At 38.4% G+C, this 25,459-nt stretch overlaps 1 protein-coding gene across 2 annotated transcripts in view; it reads right to left on the minus strand.

Moving 5' to 3' along the window:
* Nucleotides 1-25,459, minus strand: part of ARHGAP6 (Rho GTPase activating protein 6) — a 330,900-nt gene that overhangs the window by 4,610 nt on the left and 300,831 nt on the right. For both annotated transcript variants that reach the window (XM_036743443.1, XM_036743444.1), the window contains exons 10-11: nucleotides 13,240-13,337; nucleotides 1,726-1,988 (exon numbers count right to left, since the gene is read on the minus strand). In XM_036743443.1, the coding sequence (XP_036599338.1) occupies nucleotides 1,726-1,988; nucleotides 13,240-13,337 (361 nt within the window). The remainder of the gene's footprint in view (nucleotides 1-1,725; nucleotides 1,989-13,239; nucleotides 13,338-25,459) is intronic.

The following is a 25,459-nucleotide window of genomic DNA, read 5'->3' on the forward strand; positions in this document are numbered from 1 at the left end:
GACTACAACTAGCACTGATATCTTGCCATGCTGCCAATTGTCCCTTGCTACTAGGACCAGACGCCTTCCAGCCTATCTAGACACCTTCGCTATCCACTCGGCTTTGGACCTCCCTGTGTGAAAGTTCCTTCTTTGTTCTTTCTCCTCCGTGGATTTTTGTGACACTGCTTCGTCACGGTGGTACTCTTTCTCCCTATCTAATTGATCTTCTCAGTCTCCTCTAGCAGGAGGATCCATGTTACACACCTATACATGTGTATAGCCTGTGACTTTCCTTGGCTTTCTCCTCTTCTCTCCCTACATTTTCTTCTGGTGCTCTCATTACCTTCCATAGATCCAAGAATCTCTATATAGTCGACTCCCAAACTTGCATATCCAGTTCTAAGGCCTCTCTTGAGCTCCAGCATCTCCAGCTACCTGTTGGTCATGTCTCTCTGGATGTCCTTTTTGTTGTGGTTTAGTTGTTTTCAGTCATGTCCAACTCTCCATGACCCCATTTAGGGTTTTCCTGGCAAAGGCACTGGAGTGATTTGTCATTTTCTTCTCTAGCTCATTCTAGAGATGAGGAAACTGAGGCAAACAGGGTTAAGCAACTTGTTCAGGGTCACACAGCTAGTGAATATCTGAGGTCAGATTTGAATTCAAGAAGATGAATCATCCTGACTGCAGTTCGAACACTCTATCTCTTGTGCCACCTAGCTGCCCCCATCGATGTCCTATGGGCATCTGAAACTCAATATGTCTGTTTCTTCATGGAGCTTAGAACACATATACCTAATATGTAATCCTTTAGAGTAAGCAAACAATGACTGCAGTGAGGGAAAGACTATGATGGAAACAGAAGGAAGGTAGAAAATACTGTGAGAAGCTGGAGGATATCTATACAATCTGGTATAGCATGAACTAGGCCACTTAAACCTGTCAAAATATTTTGGAGATACCCTGTTTACCAGGGCTAAGGCCCAGCAAGCTGGCTGTGCCCTGAGCTTGGCATAACAATAGTCCTTGGCACTCTGACTGATCATCACCCTCTGTGTTTACTCCCTCTATTTCCAAGGGACGTGAGAGCCAATATCCATCACATCTCTGACATGCTCCCAGTCTCTGTTCCTTGTACTGTACTTCTGTTCCCATCCCAGAACTCTGGTTCTGTACCCCACAGAGTAATCACAGTCCTCAAGGCCTGGAACAATACTGTTCCCAAAGGATCTGTGGGAACAATAACTCAAGACCTAAAAATGATTATGTCATAGTCCAGTCCAGTACGTATATAAGCACTGCCTGTACCCCAGCATGTTAAGCCCTCCTACTCACGAGTACTTCCAATTGCGAATGTTTTCCTCACTCTGAGACTAATTAAACCACTACTTGATTCCTAACACACCTGCCTCTGGTCTGATCTGTTTCGGCTCCAGCCATTCCCAGGTTAGAGACTGGCCCAGTCTGGACTACATTCAAAATTCTGTTGACAAACCCAATAATTTAGGATTTATAAGTTCACTGTGAAGCAAGATAAGAAAGTAAACCACAGCACATCTTTAAAGAGAATGAAATTTATGACTATGTTAGTATGCTTTTGGTGAGACTCCAGATGTCTGAGTGCAGGATTGGTACTCTGAGTAGGGCAAATCAACAGAACATACATAAGAAAAGAACCATCTCTGTTGTAGGGTAAGGGACCTATTTGTGATGATGAGGGTTACATTTTTGACAATCAAATCATACCTTTTCCAGCCCATAGTCCAGGAGAACTTTCCCTCGATTTAGACTGCAAGTGGCCAACCAACATATATTGCTCAGGCACCTTGTAAAGCTTCTCTGAACCCAGGACAATGTCTTCTTGCATAGCCAGCAATGAGCGTTCAGACAGCACTGGGGAGTTATTATCATAAGGGGAGACGTCTCCGCTTGAGGCTTTGTTGGAGTCCGTAGATGAATGTCTCCCTTCCGTGGAAAAGGAACCCTCTGATCTCAGCAGGTGGGGGCTTCTGCCAGGACGAGATCATCAGAGACAGTGTTAATGATCGGTAATTGCAATCATCCTCAGTACAAAAGCTATGCCAACAATGGGAAAGTAATGCATGAACACAGGTGCTGAAACAAAAAGACCTTTTAAATGATGTCAACACTTTTCAACGAAGGAAATGAAGCTGTTTCATGTAATGGTCAGCAGAGGTCAGTACAACTCAACAGATGCTTCAATGAAATCCCAACCAAGGAGGGGTGAGAAGAAAAAAGAGAGAGAACGGTAAATGGATTCTTATATTATCTTGACCACTTTGTACTGCATAAGTACTGATAAAGCCATTTTTTTTCCATCTCTAAAGCAAAGCCTTGGTTATAATTCACATGGAAATTAACACTATATCTCTGAAAAATTACTAATTCTTAGCTTTCCCACCACAAATAATGGTTTTTAAAATTCGAGTTAAATCCCATTCAGATAGAACAATGCATATGCATCAAATCCTACTTGAAATTTAATAAAATCGCTCACATTACTTTTGTCCTAAGCTTTTTGTGATGAAAATATGTAGTGTATGTGTACTGCTGTCCTTTCATATTTGATAATGATAATAGGTCACCATCATGTGACCAGTCCTCTGTTACATTTTGTAAATTTATCTGAAACATGTTTATTGAGATGAATGCTTTTCATAAGCTGTGCAATATATACTATTAGCACATGTCTGAAATATGATATATGTGTATGTACCTATTATGGAAATGTGGCACGTACAACACTGTGAAAATGTAAACAGGACAAAACAAACAAAAAAAAAAAACCAAACCCAAGAACTTCCAGAACATCAAAGGAGGTCTTACCTTGAATAATCTGTTATTTTCTACCCTCCTCAATACAGTGTCCCTGATAACATCTTAAAGGGAAATTATCACAGGTTGATAAAGAAGCGCAAAAATAACCCTGTTTCTTCCCATTCTCCATTTCCTTTGGTCATTCTTTGAATTTTTTTGGTCTGATTTTCAAAACACATCTTTTTTATTATGAAAAAAGAAAGGTAAATACTTGCAAGCCAGCATGTTCTAGCAATCCTGAACCACCCAGAATAGAGCAAGATGGAAGAAAACAGCTCTGGCAAGAAGACCCTTTCAGTATCTACTTGCCAGCAGCTCTTATTAGCCATAATAAAAATATGTGGGTTGCTTTTTTTCTTCTCCAGCCCAAGTATTTTTTAAGATACTTCACCTATCCTTGAAATTTTGGGGAACTAAAAAATGTTCTATTAATACGGCATTTACTGCCCACCCAGGAATCATAAATCCCCTCTCCCCATCTTTGATAACTGATGTCAGATGATTTATGTAGCAAAGAACCACAGGAAAATTCTAAGTTATTTCCCAGATCTTGGAAGAGTTTGAGAAAAAAAAGAAATTTAAGATTCTTTCCTGAAAATGGAAAAACAAACAAACAAAAAACAAACCCCAAGAGTTTCATTTAATTAACAGCAAAAAACTCTGTTGCTTTCGTTTGCCCAGCTGATTATCACATACTATATAGCCCAATCTGAGGCAGCATTGAGGAGGCATGCTTCCAGTTACTGAAAAGAAAGTCCGTATCTGAGAAGCAAGTAAGAAATGTAAAATGTTGCTAGAAGGAGCGCTAGATTTGGAATCTGAAAGCCCGGGTTTGAGTTCCAGATGTAAGACTTATGGTGAGTAATTTAGCTTCTCACTTGGTTATGGTGAGGATCAAGTGAAATCATATATCCTAAAGAATAAGGAATCTAAGTGGTGCAGTGGATAAAACATCAGGCTTGGAGTCAGGAAGACCTGAGGCCAAATCCAGTCTCAGACACTTTCTAGCTGAGTGACCCTGGGCAAGTCACTTAACCCTATTTGCCTCAGTTTCCTCATCTGTAAAATGAGCTGAAGAAGGAAGTGGCAAACCATTCCAGTATCTTTGCAAGGAAAAGCCTAAATGGAGTCACGAGAGTCTGAATTGACTGAACAGCAATGGTCCCAAAGTATTTTGTGAACTATAATGTAACAATAAATGTAAGGTATTTTTTTATTTACATCTCCATACTTCTTGGAATGTTTTGCCCGATGGACATTACTGACAACAGTGTATTATTGCTTCAGTCCATCTTTCTTAGCATCATACCTAGAAGAAGCACAATCTTTAAGTTCTGTAAGACAACACAGATTTAGTCATGCATTGTGTGTATCCCAAAACACGGACTTCAAATTCTTGAGGAGTAGGGCAGTACAACAGAAAGAGCCCTGGACCTGGAGGACCTGGGTTCAAATCTTGCCTATGAGGTTTACTATCGATAGACCTTGGGTAAGTCACTCAACCTCTCTTGGCCTTAGTTTCCTTATCTGTAATATGAGCCTAAGGTTCGTGAATTTGTTTTTTCCTCAATACTTTGATAGCTATATTTCAGTATAACTTGTTTCCTTTGTTATCCTATGCAATATATTTTATGCACTTAAAAATTATTCTGAAGTGGGATCTATAGGCTTCATCAGACTGCCAATGGGGTTGATGCCAGAAAAATGGCTTAAGAACTCCTTCACTAGATGGTAATCTGGCATCTCTCCCAGCTTTTCCATTAGTGTATGGTAATTCTTTGCTATTATCCATACAGCTGGAAGGAAAGAGGAGTTAAGTTGGAAAAGAGCTTCTTAACCTTAATCTCATGCTCTAAACAGAGGCACCACTGGAGCTTTCACTCCTCTCTACCCAAACCACTTCAAGAGTCATTAGGCAAATTTGAACTGAGTGACTAAAACCAGGCTTTGAGGCCATGGATAAAGCACCAAGAACCCCAGGCTAATAGGTACTACTGCCTTCCCTCTAAGCATGCTTGCTATCTGTTGCTGTTGGTGGTTTGCCATTTCCTTTTCCAGCTCATTTTACATATGAAGAAACTGAGGCAAACAGGGCTAAGTGATTTGTCAGGGTCACTCAGCTGGTAAGTGTCTGAGTGCAGATTCAAACTCAGAAAGATGAGTCTTCCTGACTCTAGGCCTGGTGTTTTATCCCCTGTGCCACCTAGCTGCCTGAAGATCATCGTGGCTAACATGTCTATAGTGCTTAGTATGTGCCAGGCTCTGTGCTAAGCCCTTTACAACTATTATCTCATTTGATCCTCATAACAATCCTGTGAGACAGGTACTATTATTACCCCCAATTTACAGAGGAGGAAAGCAAGGCAAACTGAGGTTAAGTGACTTGCTCAGGGTCACACAGCTAGTAAGTATAAGGCCAGATTTGATCTCAGGTCTTCCTGACTCCAGGCCATTCTAATGCCACCTAGCTTCGATTACTCTGGCCATCATCATGCCCTGAGTGTGTTATATTGCTCCTCAGAAGAATGTAAGCTCCTTGAGGACAGGCATTTTTTGTTTGTTTGTTTAGTCTTCGTATCCCCAACATCTGGCACAGGGCTCTGCACATAGTAGGTATTTAACGAGATTGGCCTCAGTTTCAAACTTCATAAAGGATAATTTCTCTAGAATTTAAGAATTTACAATAACTTCATATTTATGATCTTACCTTTTCTTCTCTGCTACCTATTGTGAGATAAATATGGCAGGTTATTATCCCGGTGACGATTGAAAAATTCAAGAGTTTCTGGGTAATTCGTCATTTTATTAATGATGCTAGCATTTTGGCAGATGAGGAAAATGAGGCACAGGGATGGTGAAAGTAACTTGCCTGAGGTGGCATACGATAGAAATATCAGTTCTACGGATTGATTCAAGAAAGAGAATTTCAGTAACCCTCAGGGATTCCATATAAAAAGGGGCTGACAGTATGCTATAAAGGAAAGAACATGGACTGGAAGGCAGGAGATCAACTCATCCCTGTTCTACCTCTTACTGTGGGACCTTGGGCAAATCATGTCATTTTGACGGGGCCTCAGTTTCTTCATTTGTAAAACTAGGATTTTGAATGTGATGATTTCTATGGTCCCTCCTAGTTCTAAAATATGATTCTATGAAACATGCTAGCTGTGAAAATGCAGAGTAGCTCTTTGCTTTTTTAACTGCCTGAAAAAAAAAGCCAGAATTTTTTTTTAAAAAAACTTACTTACACAAATCGGGTGAAAAGGCAGGGCAAAGGAGGAACACAAATCTTGTGTAGTTAAAATATGGAAGGGAATAAGAAGATATGGGGAAAGAAATCCTTGAGTCTAAAAACCCAGGGAACAACAACAAAAGGGAACAAGCCAAGAAGTTGATTAGAAACACAGAGGGACTGGCTGACCTAAAGCAAAGGAACGTTAGCAGGCAGGACAATTTAGCATTAAGAGTCAGCTCAGAAGTATTCTTGAATGGGGTCCTCATTACTTCCACGCAGGAGGCAGGTATGGGGTGCAATGGATGGAGCACCAGGCCTGGAATCAGGAAAACCTCAGTTCAAATCCAACCTCAGACACTAGCCGCATGACCTTGAGGAAATCACTTAACCCCCATTTGCCTCAGTTTCCTCATCTGGAAAATGAGCTGGAGAAGGAAACGGCAAACCACTCCAGCATCTCTGCCAAGAAAACCCCAAATGGAATCACAAAGAGCTGACTGAAATGACTCGACAATAACAACACGTCCATGCAGGCTCCCAAACCAAATCCAAGCGGTGCTCTCTAATCATAGAATGGTCATGAATCCATCTAGTAAACGGTGATTCATAATATCCTAATGACACCCAATGCCCAAATCAAGAAACCTAGAGGGTGTGAGAAAATGGTGCCCCTTTTGGAGGTGGCTGGAAGATCAAATTAACATAACAGCCTGGCTTCTCTCTTCAGAAGCAAAACTGTCCCTGAGGAGTCCAACTTGACTTCAGTCTCAGGGAGCAACAGGAAATAACTTCGAAGTTACAGTCTAGGAGGACAATGACTACCACTGTCATAGTCCCTAACCTCTTTTCTCTTTTTTAAAGAGGAAACATTTTTTAGTTAGCTGGGTTTGCTAGAGGGTATGGGAGCCTAATCTTTCTTTAATTTGGCTCTATCTGGGATGGATTCATATATGTTCAGACTAAACACTTCTTTGGTGGGATCAGCTACCCTTGGGTTTTTTTGTTTGCTACCACAGAAGGAAGATAGGCTGCCAAACACATTGGAACCAAGACCACTACAGGCATCACCATTTGCAGTCTCAGCTAACTGCATCAAGATCGAATGAGCATGGAGACCGAATAGCACGCTCACCCGTGGCGTGGTCCCTCCAGGTCAGGGTGTAAACACACTGGCTGAATACTGTGGGCAAGCTTGCACTGCAGCAGAGAGTACAGTACTTGTTCTGTGAATAAATGGAAAACCTCTGCTCAATCCCCTGTGGGCTGCCAATATAGCACCATGCCGACCTTCCCCGAAAAGAAATACCCAGAGAGTATTAAAAAATGTGCTGGCTTATACTGTAACTTAATAATTCAACTGATAAACCTCACTCTCTTGGAACTTAAATGGACATAACCACGTCTCTGAAGCTCTTAATTGTACTGTGGAAAGAATGCAACGCCCACCACAGGAGCTTTGGGCTTATTGAGGATTTCAAGTCAATTTCAAGTTAATTATTATACAATTCTGTATAAACATCCCTTTGTGCAATGTCCCCAGGGAATGTCCCCAAAGAAGAGTGAAACATCTCTAACTATCCTGGCCTTGGGATGATGATTCAAGTTGGCAGACAAAAAACCTTCCTGTACTAATTGACGATGGAGTCAGCCCTGGCAGCTTAGTTGGTCAAGGTTTTTAATCTAGTCACATCCCTGACTGATTTGTAATACAAATCATAAATCACTGGATTTATGTCAGGTGAGTACAAAGTACTATTGATTTAATTAATTTTTTTAATAGGATACCTATTAAAATTGAAAAAATTTCAGATTTCTTTTAAAGAATGCTCCAAGGGGGCAGCTAGGTGGTGCAGTAAGTACAGCACTGGCCCTGGAATCAGGAGGACCTGAGTTCAAATCCGACTTCAGACACTTGACACATTTACTAGCTGTGTGACCTTGGGCAAGTCACTTAACCCCAATGGCCCTGCCTTCTCCCCTCCGAAAAAATAAAAATAAAGAATGCTCCAAATCACTCTTTTTCATTTTGAACTTACCTTTCAAACACCTGTCTCTTTTTTCTTATGCTTTTCACAGTCAGAATGGACATTCATACCCTATGAAACCTGTCAGTATAGACTTTTCTGTTCCATATAACTCCCACAAGTGTTTTTGTTTTATTTTTAAAACAAATCTTACACTAGAACTTTCTCAGAGGAAAGGCTTTTTTGATTCACCACTTTTGATTTTTGTGGAGTTGATGGCTATTTACACATAGTGGGTATAAGTGGCCTATCAAATGGGCCTTGAACATGAGAAATGGTACAAAATATATCAGCCATAATAAATACAATTAGAAAAGTAGGGGAGGGGGAGGAAGAAAATCTGGAACTCAAAATCATGCGGAATTGATTGTTGTAAACTAAAAAATAAAAAATCTTAATTACAAAATAAAAGAAAAGTAGGTGAGTTAATCATATATTGAAAGTGAGGGATGATAAATAGGCAGCTTAAGTACTGCTTTGGTGTTCGTGACATATAAAAATACTCAAAGGAAAACCTTCTGTCTGTACTTGGAATTATGGAAGCACAAGGCCAAGAATCACAGAAGATGAGAAGGTCATACAGAGGAACTGCAAAAACTGAGAGAGGTAGTACCCATGCTGATGAGATCACAGATCCATGAAAGTGAGTCTTTACTCCCTGGAAATCTGGAAGGGGATTACTAGTAAAATATAACAACTGTTGAAGTCAGTGAGACTCACTGCTGCGTCCTGCAATACTTCAAAGACCAATGATTTCATCATCATAGGCACTTAATTCCCTCTACTGATGTAAATAACAACCCCTTTACACCTTTGTGAATGCTCTTCATGAGTTGCTGTAACCAAAAAACAAAACAAAACAAAAACCCATCACTGGTGCCCAACACTCTGGTCGTGTACCTTTTGAAACTTAGACTTTTTTTTGGACATGTAGAATGTCCCCAGAACCATATCTGAAGCCTTTTCAATACAGTGGGTCCCACTAGAGTTTTTGTTTCTCAGGAAGGGAAACTTTTGCTATAATAAAGCATCAGAGTAGAAACGTAGTGGATCCACAGTATACTAAGATGGCAAAATCATACTTTTTGTTCTTTTAAAACTTACTGTGATCTTTGTGATGTCCATTACTTAACAATGAGAGAAGATAAATTCTGGTTAATCCTGTAACACTTTCAGAAAGTTGTCTTATGAGGAGAAGAATCTCTCTCTCTCTCTCTCTGTCTCTGTCTCTGTCTCTCTCTCTCAGCAATTAACTGGCAATATATTAGCAATACCCAAATGTTTAAGTTCTTTTGTTTTTATCGAAGCTCTTAAAAAAAAGATCAAACTTGATTTGATTTTAAGAAAGTGCCACATTTGAGAAATGAAGTTTGAGAATCAGGGTATCAGATGAACTGCTGGTAAGTATGGCAGTATGGTAAGTATTCTACATGACCTTTTAGCATTGCTAGTATGAGGTTATATATATTTGACAGAGAGCAGATAATTAGTTATTTTGGAGGAAAACATTTCATATATTTATATTTAAATTTATACTTAAAACTAGTTGAGCCACCGATTTTGCTATTTATTAGTGGCTCTAGAAAGAGGTTTGATGGGAAAGGAGGACAATTATCAAATTTAACTAAAATGAATCCTAAACATTGTCTGCGGATTTAAATTATTGGCATTATTCTTGTCTTCTGTTGGATTTGAATTAGCTATATTTTGAACTTGTTTCCAGATTACACTATATATTATATTAGGTCTCTTTAATTAATATCATGCTTAAAATCACACCTTTTGACAAAATAAGCACAAAATAAGTCTTTCTGTTTCAGTCTCTGGCCTGTTTTCTTTCAAACAACTACTCTACACAGTCAGTATTCCTGGTTTCCTGAATTGCCCTTCCTAACCCCCCTCTGCATTGGCCCTGCCCCCCATGTCCCTATGTAAAAGTAGAAAACTATTCAACTAAGTTTGGGGAAAATGCAGCCTATAAATCTTTCAAACAAAATAAGCAACTCAAAAAGAAGCTTAACTGAAAGTCTTGGATCTTTAGTAATAAAATGGAACAAATCTCTTCTAATCTCTCTGTGACATTCTTACTTAAGTTTTTCAGTTGGAGCCAAAAAATATAAAGATCCAATCAGAACACAGAAGAGTGAATTCTCTGATCTTTTCAAACCCTGATGTGTATAAAGAAGAAACCCTACCAAACACTGAGCATTTAAGTCTTTATGAAAGTTTCTAATCTTTCATAACATAAATTAGAATTAATATGTTTTGGGTTTTATACCATCTTAGAAACTTTTCCCCCCAAATAAACAAAATCTTTTGCTCTTTCCCTCTGGCATCACAAGAAACAGTCCAAAGTTTTACTGTACTCTCCTTTTTCTTCACTTCAATCAATTATTATTCATTTTCAAACAGATTTTTTTCCTCTCCTAATGCTTCTGGGGTCCACTGCCACTACCTTTGACTAAGACCTCATGTCCCAATACCCATATTGTTAGCCTGTTCTTTCTGCCCTGGTCTCCAAGTTTGGCCTCCTAATTCATTAGGCACATTTCTATTTTCATTATGCACATATCTATTTTGAGGCAGTTAGATAGCTCAGTGAATAGAGCTCAGGGCTAGGAATAGGAAGACCTGAGTTCAAATCTGGCCTCAGAGGAGGAAATGGCAAACCACTGTAGTACCTTTGCCAAAAAAACTCCATGGATGCTATTGGCATTCTATGGTCCATGAGGTAACAAAGAGTTGGACGCAACTGAAAAACAACACCACCACCAACTCTTCAGAATACTCTCTTTATCACTTCATTATGCTGCGATATTTCTCCATGGCTTATCAGATCAAATATAGGTGATCCATGCTTTTAGATTCAATGCCTCCTTGGAGATCACCAAAAGCCTGCCTCTTCATGCGCTGTGTGTCCTGTTTTTGCATTCTCTTCCCTTCATCTTATTGAACAGCAGTGGAAATAGTTGAACAGGAACAGACAACTAGAAAGTTTTTATTAGGTAATGCCATATGAATAGAGTAGTTAAATTCCGGGTAATAAAAAGTGGGGACTGCTTGTACACTTACATATTCCAACATGGCCAATTCTACTTAATTCTTTTAAATGTGTCTCTTCTAGCCCTAGCGGATCAAAATCTAAAATGGTTCTTGCCAAAGAACATTAGGATCTCATTAGGAGCAAGAACTCCTCAGTCTGGCACCCAAAGCTCTTCATAGTGTGATTCTACTTGACCCATCCAACTTTAGTTTCTGCTAATTCTACCTCCAACCCTCCTGACATGAATTCTTTCTAATCAGGCCCATTTCCTTATTGTTCCCCACCATATACTATGTGCAGTATTGCCTTTATTTGTGACATACTCACATACATGTATATATATGTATATATACATATGGGCAAGTATAGAGAGAGAGAGAAAGAGAGAGAGAGGGAGAGGGAATGAGAGAGATTACTCCTGTCACAATAGTCTAAATCAAAATAGAATATCTTACTGATTAGTATTGATAACAGAAGGGCATGATCCTCATCACACAGTAGGTGTGAATGAATACCGATTGAAAGAATGAACCATTGAAAAATTCTTCCTTTCTGAACAACAAATTTGAATTTAGTAGTGCTGAAAGGCAGTAAGTGTTATTGAGTGTTAGGGAGCCTTAAAGGCAGCTGAAAGGAGGAGGAAGACCTATGGTATGGTATCCTTGCTTTTCTATAAATTCCTTAAAATACTCTAGTAAAACAGTTTTCTATATTGGAGTTTGAATTTTTTTAAAAAAGTAGAAAGTGAAAGAGATAGAATAGACGCTGCTCTCTATTACATACTTTAAGTAATAGTGAAAATTATATAGTCATATAGAGATTGGGACATTTTCGTGATACTACACATTAAAGCCTTTCCCTGCTTCCCTCCCATTAATGGCATTCCTCATAACTGGAGGTAATTTTATTTTGAATATTCATTATTATTTTTAAGCTATATCTATATAGAAAACTTGGCATTTATTCATTAATTTGATCAGCATGGATAATCAGTACCAATAATTGAGCGCCTGACTTTTTTTTACCCTTTGGGCTATGTTTAAATAGTTTAGCAATGAATATGCTCTATGGTAAAAAGTGCAATGGTGCATGTAAGGCATGCTTTATAGGCCTCAAAGATACAACTACTCTATTACAGTTATAAACATATTGAATGTAGTTCAGAGCCCTTTGCACTATTTCCTAGCAATTTGGCCTTTTTTATATTTTATATATTCCTCAAAGTACCTAAACAGATGTGAAAATTCTAAAGTTACTTGTATGTATTGTCTGATTTGACCGTTGACCTTGATCAAATCAATCAAATGACTGCTTAATAACCATACTATTTTGTGTGATACAAAGTCTGAGTATACAGGGCATGGAATTTTGCATGGATTTAATTTCATTTATTAAAACCAAGTGCATAGTGTTTAATGTGTGCATTCAGTGACCCAGAACACATTTTTATAAATAGAAACAATAAATTTTAAAATGCATGAGAGCATTAATAGGTAACAGATTGACTAAAGTGTACACACACTCAGATAAGTAGGGTTCTGTTAAAGCATATCTTCAGCATATCCTTAAGTTTTTCAGCAGTATGTAAGCTCTACAGTAAAAAGTAAAATGGTATCATAAGGAAGGTATGTTTTAAAGGCCTCTAAGAAACAGCCACCCTATTATTTTAGTGGTAGACATCAATGTGCCTTGGAGCTCTTATCAGATAGCGCTTCGTTCTTACCCCCTCCCCCACCCAAGAAATCTGTGCAAAAGAACCTAAACAACCCAGGAAATGCCTGATTTCCTTAACAAAGTCAATGTAACTAAAAGGGGAAATGTTCTAATGCTGTATCTACTCAGATGAAAAGAAGTAGAGATCTGGCCAGCACTAGGGTCCTATGATCAAGGTAAATCTCTCAAGTGGAGTTTTTTGTCTAAATTATCTGGTCTGGGTGTTTGCATCAATCAAATCAGTCAGATGCTTGCCAAGTCTCCACTAAACTTTGTCCTGTGTGGGAACAGCCTATGTTTAGAAAGGGAGCACAAAATGCCGTGGAAACTGGCAACCTTTCTAATTCTTCCCAAAAGAAACGGAAATTCCCAACACGAAGTTAAAGGATAAAAACAAGAGTACTCACGATGATTGGGAAGCTTTTCTTCTGAGTAAATAGTCCACAACATCAGGGTCAGTCTCTAATAGGCTGATCAAAACTTCATTCTGGAGATCTGGAGGGACCTGAAGGAATAAAAACAAGAAAAGAATATGAGGGAGAACTAGCTTAGAAGAGCACAGAATTACAGCATGTGGTTTTGTTTTTTGAGAGACTACAGAAATAAAAGGCAGTTTTAAGTATCATAGAAGGAGATTATTACTTTGTTGACTACCATCATACTTTGTGAAACGCTTTAGTGTCCTTTGACCTTCATATTTCCAATATTAACTATTACTATCTTTTTTTAAATTTAGAATTATGTTTTTTCACCTAAAATTATATTTTCTCTCCCACCTCCTTACCAATCTTGCCACTGAGAAAAAAGAAAAGAAAAAAACAACTCTTATAACAAATGTGCATAGTCAAGCACAATAAATCCTCACATTGGCCATGTCAAAAAGTGTATCTCATTCTGTACACTAAGTTCACCTCTTTCAGGAGGTGGGTAGCATGAAACAATCATCAGTCCTCTGGTACAGTGGTTGGTCATCGCATGGATCAGAGTTCTTAAGTCATTCAAAGTTCTTTGTCTTTACAATGTTGTTGGCATTACATAAATTGTTCTCTTGGTTCTGCTCACTTCACTTTGCATCTGTTTCTAGGTTTTTGAAACCATTTCTTTCCTCATTTCTTATGGTACAATAGAATTTTATCACATACCTATATCATCATTTGTTCAACCATCCCCCGGTTTCCCTTAGTTTCCAATTCTTTCTTGCCACAAGGAAGTTGCTATGAATATTTTTGTACTTATAGGCCCTTTTCTTCTTTCTTTGATCTCTTTGGAGTAAAAGCCTGTTAGTGGTATTGTTCTGACTTTCATTTTCATCCTACATCAGTTATTCAGAAACTACCTATAGACACTGTCATCCATGTTCAGTGACATGAGGTCATTGAAGGAGTATTAGTCTGAGAGTCCGAAGGTCTTAGTTTATTTTTTTACTCAGTTTCATGTAAAAACAATTTTTAACATTTTTTAATATAATTTTTGAGTTCCAAATTACCTCCTTCTCTCCCTTCCCTTCCTCCTCCTTGAGAAGGCAAGCATGTTAACATAGATTATACATCTGCAGTCAGGCAAAACATGTTTCCATATTTGCCATGTTGCAAAAGAGAACACAGAATAACAAGAACAGAAACAGAAAAATAGAGAAAGTTTAAAAATATATGCTTCGGTCTGTATTCAGACTGCATCGATTCTTTCTCTGGAGGTGGATGGCATTTTCCATCCTAAGTCTTTCAGAATTATCTTCTATCTTTTTATTGCTGAGAAAAGCTAAGTCATTCACAGTTGATCATAGTATAATATTGCTTTTACTGTGTACAGTGTTCTCTTGGTTCTACTCACTTCACTTTGCATCAGTTCATGTAAGTCTTTCCAGGATTTTCTGAAACCATCCTGCTCATCATTTCTTATAGCACAATCACATACAACAACTTGTTCAGCCATTTCCCAGTTGATGGGCATCCCTTCAATTTCCAATTCTTTGCCACCACAAAAAGAGCTGAGTAGCGATGTAATCTTAAAGTCACTTTCCTACAGTGACAGATATAATGGTATATAGAGGCTATGCTTTCAAGGCCTCTAAGACAGTTTTCATATTTCAGTGATAGACATATTGATATGTCTCAGAGCCCTTTGCATTTCTACTTTAAAGAAAATGTATAGGATGTCAGAGATACTGATCAAGTCAGCCAGATGAGGACTGACTGAGGACATCATATTCCTCATGTGTAAAATGAAGGAACTATTGGAGCCTTTCTGGAGGGACTCATGGAATTGTACTGATTGAATGCTACCTAATCTTTGTTGGACCTTCAATGATGCTCAGAAATCTTAAACTCATCTATGTTGATTTCCTTATTTCACAGTGTCTATTCAAATTTTTTTCCATTCTCTTTGTTTAAAAATTTTCCATTCTCCTTGAACTCTTACCTTGAGCCATTCATTCACTTTCAGCAGGTGACTTCACATCTGGCTCTCTCAAATGCCCTCCTCTACGCCCTAAATTTATTATCTCCTAATCCAGATCAACTGTATATTTTCCTGAGTACTAACCCGGAGTTTATTGGTGGGAGATGGAGGTCACTAAGTCAGAATAACTCTAAATGGAATAGTTCAAGAGAAAATGTTGAACGTGACTTTTACAGTTTTCTAATGTTTGGATGCAAATAAATAAATAAAATAAAAATGAAGCTATTTAAGGACAATGTATTATTCCAACAGAGAGCTTATAGTAAGCTTATAGAGGGAAGTTGTCTGAGGATCTTTGGTGAACAAAAATTATTCAACTTGCCCCACTTGCAGATTGGATGTCAAGGGATTATATCTCATTGGTGGCCCCACAGTTTATGTTGCTGAGTTGTAAGGACCCGGAAAAGGAGAGTCATGCCACTTCTGTTAATAAACACAGAGATAAGATGTGAAACAGAAGACAATGGCTTGTAGAAATAAGGGAACTTCTTTTTTTCCTGGGAAAATTTGCAATAGTGTGGAAGAGAAAAAAACTGCTTAATTTTTAAAAAATGTCACCATATATACAATCACTTTTTTTTTTTAGCTATTACATACTTTTACACAGTTGTCTTCCTCTTCAGAGAGATGGATATAAATCTAAATTGGTCATATGCAAAATCGTCCCTATTGTGGAGTGACCCAAGAATCCTTTTCTTAGAAGAGTTCTTTTCTTAGTTTGTTTTTATTATGCCTGCTTTTACTCAAAGTCATTCTCTTTCAGCGTAATTGGTTTAACAAGCATCAAGACTTAATCAACCAAAATTTATCATTAGTAAAAGCAATGTAATCTTCTTCTTGTTTAGACAGAAGGTCAAAGAATGATCTTTTGGGCTTGGAAACTTTTTTCTGCCCTGGGTTTAAAGTAGCTGTGACCTTATTATGTTGTGGGACTTCACAAGGGTACTAGCAGAGGCATGAGTAACAGTATTGCGCCATCTTTCAGGAGTGATGAAGAGCTAAGATTCTATTCTTCTTAATGGGAAGCAATTTTCAAGAAATGGTTTTTTATTTTATTTCATTTTTTTTTAACAGAGTACCACAAACAACAAAAAAGGAAGAGTAATTTCCTAATTTCAAATATGTTTACTGAGCTCATACGGGGTCAGTGAAAATAAATTATCTATACAATTTAAAGTAATCTCTGGGGGGAGATAGAGTGAAATTGAAAACAATAAAAAAAAGGTAATTCATTAAGTGCTTACTGTGTGTGCAGAACACTAGGATCTAAGAATGATTCTATTTCTATTTTTTACTGGGTCTATACTGTTATCAAAGTGAGTATTTCCTTCAATCATGTGGATTTCAATAATCTTGGGTGATTCTTATTTACGTTTTGCCATAAAGTCTCCTTAGAATGTCTACCTAATATGCTGGGGGAATTTCCTCTATGTCTTTAAACTTTTAAGGCTATCTCTTGGGAAATCCGTCTGTTATTCCTTGCCCTCTGTCCATAAGTGGCCCGTCTCCTTTTCCAGTCTTAGATGATATCTTTTACGCTACTTCTATACATGTGATTACTTGTAATATGCTGCAGCCTGCTTATATCCATCCCAATTTTCCCCAATGCTTTTTGAATCAGTGATGCTTTCTATTCTTTGAACATTGTGGTCCATGATGCATAGCCACAGAGCATTATCAGAAGAATGTACATGTTAAAAATAATTTTGTTTCATAGGGCAGAGTGAGGTCACTGAAAATGTTATCTTATTTCCCAAACGCAACCCAGCCTATGTTCTTGCTATTGGGCTGTTGTAACAGCAAGCACCCCAAAATACCCAGGATGGCCTGCTAGCACAAGTTCTTTAATCTACTTTTAAAGGAAAGCAACTTTAAAGGGGTCAACAATCCTCTTTAATTATATTCCCTAGTTCAGGGGAGAAGTCAGTCCCCTAAAGGTCAGAGAAAACACAAGCAGAGAAAATACAAAAAGAAATTAGCATAAAGACCAATAGACAGGGCTCTGACTGCCTGAATCAAGGCGATATTGCTATACACTTTACATACATCACTAGATTGAGATAACCTTTACATCTGAGCAGTCAGGGAGGTCTGAAGATATGGCTACTCTGAGTTTCGACCAGGAAATCGAAAGATCCTTCTCATAAGCGAACCCCCAAAGCAAAACCTCACCTCAGATATATATATATATATATACACACATGACGCCTATTAAAGGGAGGGGAAGATCTTCCTATCCCATCAACATTACAACTGTTCATCTGTAGTGTCTGCCCAGAATGTGTGTACTAAAGAACCAGTTTGATTGGTTTGTATATTCAAGGGCATTTCATAGTCTAGAGCAGAAATGTCAGACATGCCTGCCCATGGAGTATGAGGCTCACAACACTCCAGAGTGCAACTTGAATCAGATTAAATTGTAATTGGGAAATATTTAATGAAATAAAAATGCAATAGGATATAAATAATGTTAATATGTGATTTTCTAAGTCAACATAAGGCCTACAGGTAGCACCTATTTCTATTTGAGTTATATAGACAACATTGGTCTATAGACAATAAGTATTCATCTTCCATGTGTTTTTTCCTATGGGGACATTTAGGTCAAAAGCTTTGAATAGTTAATGATCTTATATAGAAGGCCCATGGGAGTGTGATGACATCTGTCTATAACCCTTGCTTCTGGGAAGGCTGAGGATTGTGATCCATTGAACTCAGGGGTTTTGAGTTGCAGTGTGCTACCTGTCTGATGTCCACACCAAGTCTAGCACCAATATGGTGAACAAAGGAATAGGAGAAGCTAACTTTCTGGATGGGGGAATACCCTCTTCTCTTAGGTCGGAGTAGAGAAGTGGATTGGTGAAAACATAGAAACGTTTTGAGATATAAAAGAGAGAAGATGAGGAAATTCATTGACAGCTTCTATGTTTTCAGTAAAACGGCAAGATCAGAGCAAGACATGGGGTACAATGGGGTCAAGAGGTGAAAGGGTGATGGTTGTGAATAATTTGATAGAGAGACAATCGGAGATGAATTAAAAATGTTGTGAGGTCCAGTTGAAGTTAAATAGCATGATTTGGTTATAGACCTAGTTATAGAGCTTTCATGACTTCCTTTAGATGCTCTGGGCTTCCCAGAAGTAGAAGTGGAGAAAATGCAAAGTTAGAGTTACCCAGGGTTGGGTCTAACAGGGCAGAATAGTCAAGAATCCAAAAAAGAGCTCTTAATATATTATACAGTGATGGAACCATAGCTGTTAGGCATCATGGTATATACCAGACTCAGATTCAAGGTCTGCTACTTAGTAACTAGGTAACCTTAGGCAAGTTAAATTCTCTGAATATTAATTTTCTCATGGAAAAAATGTAGAGGCATCTATACATTTAGAGGCAGGGAAGTACTGCAATGGATTTAGTGTTGGATTGGGAACTGGAAAGCTGTTGTTGTTGAGTGGTTTTTAAGCCTCATCCGACTCTTCGTAACACCACTTTGGGGTTTTCTTAGCAAAGATACTACAGTTTGCCATTTCCTTCTCCAATTCATCTTGCAGATGAAGAAATTGAGGCAAATAGGATTAAGTGACTTGCCCAGGGTCACCCAGCTAGTAAGTGTCTGATGCCAGATTTGAACTCAGGGGGATGAGTCTTCCTGCCATCTAGGTATCTCAGGATTTGGAAAGATCTGAATTCAAATCTTGTCTTAGATACTAGCTCTGTGACTTTGGGCAAGTTGCTTAAACTCTCTTAGCCTCAGTTTCCTCATCTGTAAAGTGGCACCTACTTCACAGGGTTGTTGCAAGTATAAAATATGTCAAGTATTTTGTAGACTTTAAAGTACTTTGTAAACGCTGGTGACTGTTACTAGATTCAAAGCCAGATCCTCTGAATCCTACTCCACTGTTCTTTCTGCCATAATGTCGTTTAATCATTTTAGTTGTGTCCAACTCTTTGTGACCTCATTTGGAATTTTCTTGACAAAGATACTGGAGTGGTTTACCATTTCCTTCTCTAGCTCATTTTACAGATGAGGAAACTGAGGCAAACAGGGTTAAGTGACCTGCCTGGGCTCACACAGTTACATTTGAACTCAGGAAGATGAATCTTCCTCATTCCAGGCGCTGTACTCTATCCACTGTGCAACCTAGCCACCTTCTACCATAATGGAGATTCTTAACCTAGGGTCTATGAATTTCAAAAAATACATTTTGATAACCATATTTCAATATATGGTTTCAATATAACTGGTTTTCTTTGTACTTTTATGCATTTTATTTAATGCACTTAAAAACATTCTGAAGAGGGGATCCATAAGTTTTATCAGACTGCCAAAAATGACCATGATGGTGTTAAAATAAATAAATAAAAGATTAAGAATCTATAACTAATGTGCCTCCTCTGTTAGTCTTCTTTTTCATCCACATAGATGATATCATTAAATATACAATTTGGTCTTTAAAATGTTATTTACTTTTTCTAAACTTAAGAAATAAAACAAGCATTTCCATAACATAGAATAGAAAAAAAAAAGATCATTGTATATGAAATTGCAAATCTATTGATTACAACTTGCTATTCCTTTTAAATATATATTAAAGTTATCATGTAACTTTCTTTTTTTTCCTTTTTTCTCTCTCCCCCCTTCTCCCCCCTGCCCATGGCTACCATTGGACACAAATAAGTTTATATATGTAAAACCGTTCTGAACATACTTCTATTTCTTTAATTTAGTCTTAACAAGGTACCTGAAACATGGAAAGTTTAAATGATTTGCCCATCTAATACGTGTCAGAGGCAAGACTTGAACTTAGGTCTTTCTGACTCCAAAGTTGGTATTCTACCCTACCTTGCTGAGATGAGAAAATTAAAGTCAAGAGAGAAGAAAAAGATTGGTCTGGCCAATGACTGAACCGACAGGCAGAGCCCGGGACTTCAGTGGAGGTCTTGGGTTTCCCAATCTAGTGACTGTTCCACTCTCTCACCTCTCCTGAATCATTCTTCCTTTGGTTTCTGTCCCCTTCCTTTCCTCCTCCCCTCCCCCCATAACTTAAATGTGATTTTCTTGCTATGCTCCAGCTAGTAAAGCCAGCTAAGGAAGCCAACTTATTGTCCTCATACATGACTCATCCGTTCCTGCCTCTGAGTATTTGCTCATTCCATTTCTCTCAAACCTGGAACATCCCCTCTACTTCCTCTTCATTAAAACACACACCCCTCCCCCTTCAAAAACATCCCAAGAGCCATCCATTCCTCTGTGAAACTTTCACATCATGACTTGGCTCCAGTTACTCTCATTCCAACAAACCCCCACAGAATTTGTGACAAGTCACTCTGGTTATATATATGGTCGAATGCTATGCATGTATTTCCGTTGCTCTATTGTTCCTATTCTTTAAGGACTTGAATGCCTAGTACCTGGGAAAGGATTTGGGGTCAGAGGAAGTGGTTTCAAATCCTGACTCTTCCACTTAGTACCTGTGTGACCATGGCACTTCAGTTTCCTCATTTGTAAATTGAGGGGGCTGGACTAAATGGCCTCGGAAATTTCTTCCAGCCCTAGATCTATGATCTTGTGATCTTTTATCTCTCAGGTCTTCCTTTCCTCTGTTCCTTCCAAATGGATTGGGTTTAAGCTCCAAGAGCACAGAACACCTTCCCATGGTGCCAAGTATAACAAAGAAGCAAAATGGGTGCCCAATAAGAAATGTGTATATTGTATCTGTTGTGGTTCCATTATTTTTTCAGTCATGTCCAACTCTTTGTGGTCCCTTGTGAGATTTTCTTGGCAAAGATATTGGAGTGTTTTTCCATTTCCTTCTCCAACTCATTTTATAGATGAAGAAACGGAGGCAAACAGGGTTAAATGACTTTCCTACGGTCACACAGCTAGTTAGTGACTGAAGCCAGATTTGAACTTAGGAAGATGAGTCTTCCGGCACTCTATCCACTACAGCATTACCTAGCCACCATATTTTGGGTTAGTGAGTGCTACATATAGATAACAATATTAATATTATTATAGATATAAATATGCATCTCTGTGTATGTCTATGTCTCTATATATACACATATGTATGCATGCCTACATATAGGTAGGAACTGCTCATTTGCTGTTGACTAAAGAAAAAAAACAAACCATAGCTTAGTTTTGTAGTTCTTCAAGGAGTTCTGTGGTTACATGCTCTGGTCCAGATGTTTCTCTACTTGTTGTAAGTAGTACAAATGTCATGCTATCAGTATAAACAAAATTGTTCTTTCCTTTTAATCCCTGGAAGTCTGAAAAATACATTTCTTCTTCTCAGCTGGGATCACCAGGAAGAACTCCTGTACATTTTGCAGTTTGTTTCCTCCTCCATACAGCTACTGTAGAAATAAATGTTGTAATAAATGACTCAAAGATGACTATTTTTTGTATTCTTACCAACTAGAAATTTGTATTTAGAAAAATTAAAGATGATCATTATGAATGTGACTCTCAAAAACCTTACTTGAAAGTGCACATCAATGGGAAAGCTGGTTTAAATAACAAAACCTCCCCAAAACTTTAGTTTGTACTTTTAGTTCAAGGCATCTGCATTGCTTGTCAGTCATAAAATTGGCTTTTTAGCAATTTGGGGTTCTCTTTCTAGATGCTTCTATGGAGATACTAACTATAAGAGTCAACTTTCTAAATTTTTAACATGTTTCCTTTAATTGCAGGGCTGTCTCTAAAGAAAAAAAAAGTTATTTTCATTTCCCTGTCCTGTCTCAGAGTAAAAGTAAAAACACTCCAAAGATAAAAGAATAAAACCATCAGGATTAAGAAGGCCCATCTGCATGCAGTATAGCTTGTCTTCCAGACCAAATTAAAAACCCTGAATGACCAAGGCTTCTCTCCCAGAATACATAGATGATCAGACAAGTGGAAGTTTATCACATTTTCTAAGCTCCCCTAAGGAAGTCATTAACAGAATTGCTTGGAAGGTAGTTCCCAGGGCCCTCCAATCAGTCCTCATCACTAGGGCCCTTCCACCCAAGTCAACGTTTCTGTTTTGACTAAGATGGTTTTATAATTGCTATGACAAATGGACAAAATCTCCCTGTGAGCTCTGGTGGCACTTGGCTAATCCAAACAGGATGCTAAAAATCATATTCCCAATCTACAGGACCTGGAAATAAAACTGAATTCAGGTCCTGCTTCTGTCCACTGACTCAGACTAGTATAAAGTGATGGTACCTACTAGAAAAAGGATTAGAGAGGTATGAACTACCCTGTCTGTTTTCTTTTCTGATCTCCAGCATCCTTCTGTGTGATCAGTGGTTGTGGATGGATTACTTGTGATATCAGGTCTGTTTTATGTTGGTGTTTGAGATGTCTGAAGAAGGAAGAAGTGAATGGGAAAGAAAGGTAGCATCTAGAGAGGCAGGGAAGTGCAGTGGATAGAACAATGGCTTCAAATGCCACCTCAGATTCTTACTGGTTGTGTGACCCCTCCAGAAATACCTTAATCTGCCTGGGACTTAGTTTTCTTATTTGTAAAAGGAGGGAGCTAGACTTGATGGCTTCTGAAGATCCTTCCAGCTCTAAATCTAAGATCAAAAGCCAGGCAAAAAAGAAGTGTTAATAGTAACTCATATGAGGTAGGTGGGGCAGCGACATGGTGCAGTGGGCCTGGAGTTTGGAAGGCTCAACTTCCTGAGTTCAAATCCGGACTCAGATACTTACTAGTTGTGTGACCCTGAGCAAGTCATTGTACCTGTTTGTCTCAATTTCTTCATCTGTAAAATGAGCTGGAGAAAGAAATGGTAAACCACCCCAGTATCTTTGCCAAGAAAATGCCAAATGGGGTCACAGAGAGTAGAACACAAGTAAAAAGACTGAACAACAATGATATACATAATAAAACTCTAAGAACTTACATGTCTTTCCTTTAACCACAGTTACTAAGTGTCTGCCTCAAGACTGGAACTTGGTAATGTATAAACTAACCCAATTTTCTCTTCTCTTTGCCTATCATACAAAGTGCTTTCATTATAGAAATGTGAGATTAAATGGGAGAGACTAGAAAAAAGCACTTGTTTTGATATAAACAATCTGTTGTAATCAGATCAACAAAGTCCCAATCCTATAAACCATCTGTTGGGACCACAAAATAGCCTCTTTGTAAGGTACCAGTTGTGATGGGATTTTACCTATAGTGCATCTCCCTTCTCCTCTTCTGTTTTATTTTATTTTATTAACCACGTGGAAACTAATGGTCTCTTCCATGGCCCTGGAAATAGACCTCAAAGCTAAGACACCACTTAAAAAGAAATGCCAAATTAGAACCACTCAGGGAAATAGGAAGAAAAATGGTAATTAATCTGAATAAATAACCAGATAACTCTAACAATTAGGTTTGGGGTATTTTCTGGCTAGATTAACTGGGTTATTGTTTCAGTTTTCTCCTTGACTTTGCAAGCACAGATGCCTGCCAAAAAGGCTTAAGAAAATGCAATTTGCATTAGCTAAGGGAGAGAATACAAGACAAAGCTTGGCTCAGAGGCTCTAATCCCAGAATCTGACCCTTGCTCTCAGTAATTCTCCTTTGGAATTTCCCACGTGCAGGGTGCTCTTCCCCAGCTCGGAGAGATGCTGCTGTTTGATGGGAACACCCTGGCCTTCCCACATTTGCCTGCTCCATTCCAGCAATCATGGATAGATGGGGTGGGGCTTGGTTTTTTCCTTCTTCTGTCTCTGAGAAAGCAGTAACTAGTAGGAAAAAATATGCTACTGCATTTTTATAGTATGATGTAGATTCTTTCTGAGGAACTAAGGGTTCTCTGTAGTTCTTTTCCCAAGACTAATGTGCATTTGCCCTTGTTAACACCAGTAACACCTTTCACTGTGGTCCCCATTTCATTGCCAAAGTCAATATGGATTATCCAAGTTCAGGAGGGAGCAGCTTTCAGAGAATGCCTGGTTGCAATAGGAAGTTGTGTTGGTAACCTAAGAGGGAATGTTTTCTGCAAAGATAATAAAAGTAACAATTTCTACCTCTTAGATTTCTTGTCCTTTTCATTTTTTATTTTCAGATTTCATGGCAAAATCATGTGAAGCTTTTCACTCATTACATCAAGATAACGATGGCATGGTGCCTTGCATACAGTAAGCACTAGATAAATGATTGTGGTTCTTGATAAAGTGAACAGGATAGCTTTAGTCAATACCTTGACTTACTTTCAAGGACTTCCATGGGAAGTCCTTTCACCCATATACTTCATTGAATCATAGGATCAAATACTTACAGTTTGAAGATACTATCTGTTCCAGTTTCATTTTACTGTTGATGAACCTGAGATCCAAAACAGTTGTGACTTGCCCAAGGCCATACAAGACGCAAGCATCAGAAACAGGATTTGAATCTAGATCCTCTGAATCTAATTCCATTTCTCTCTACACTAGGGAGATGGATATCTATCTGCTTAGGTTCTAGAAAGCTAGGCCTTTTGTATGCTTGCAACACAATTGGCCACAGTGGAACATAGGCCTCTCTTTTCCTCTCATTTGAGATTCTCATAATAGGTAACATTATGCTTCTGATTTCCTTCCCTCGCATTTGCTATAATCTTCTTCCTCCTCTTCTCTTCTCTGCTGGCATCTCTAATGTGTCTACTTCCCTCCATTCTCAGCAATCTAGGAGCCTGAATGTGCTCCCTGATAGCTGCTTTTGGAGGGAGCCACAGGGCATCACTGCACACATTTCTCTGGTTTCTTTCCTGGGCTTGGTAAGGTCTTAATCTCATCTCCTTTTTTTTTTCCCAAGTCAAGTCACTAAGCATTTGTTAAGGACCTACTATGTTCCAGGAACTGTGCTGAGTGCTGGGAACACAAAGAAAGGCAAAAAACAGCCCCTACCTTCAAGGATTTCATAGTCTAATGTGGGGAGCAGGAGAGACAACATCAAACAACTAAATACAAACAAGATATATACAAGATAAGCGGACTTTGCTGATAATGAAATTGAATTAATTTTCTCCTCAATCTGGTTCAGACCCCACCCAACCTTAAAAGGAATTTAATCTAAGGTGGGGAAGTCCCTTGTGCTCTGCACAGGTTAGGGTGGGAATAAATTCTTTGATTAGATTGTACAACCCTGGGCAATTTAGAAGTAAATGATAATCAAAGTCATGATCTCCCTTCCCCCTCTCCTTA

This window comes from Trichosurus vulpecula, chromosome 2 (genome assembly GCF_011100635.1).
Source record: "Trichosurus vulpecula isolate mTriVul1 chromosome 2, mTriVul1.pri, whole genome shotgun sequence".
Lineage (NCBI taxonomy): Eukaryota > Metazoa > Chordata > Mammalia > Diprotodontia > Phalangeridae > Trichosurus > Trichosurus vulpecula.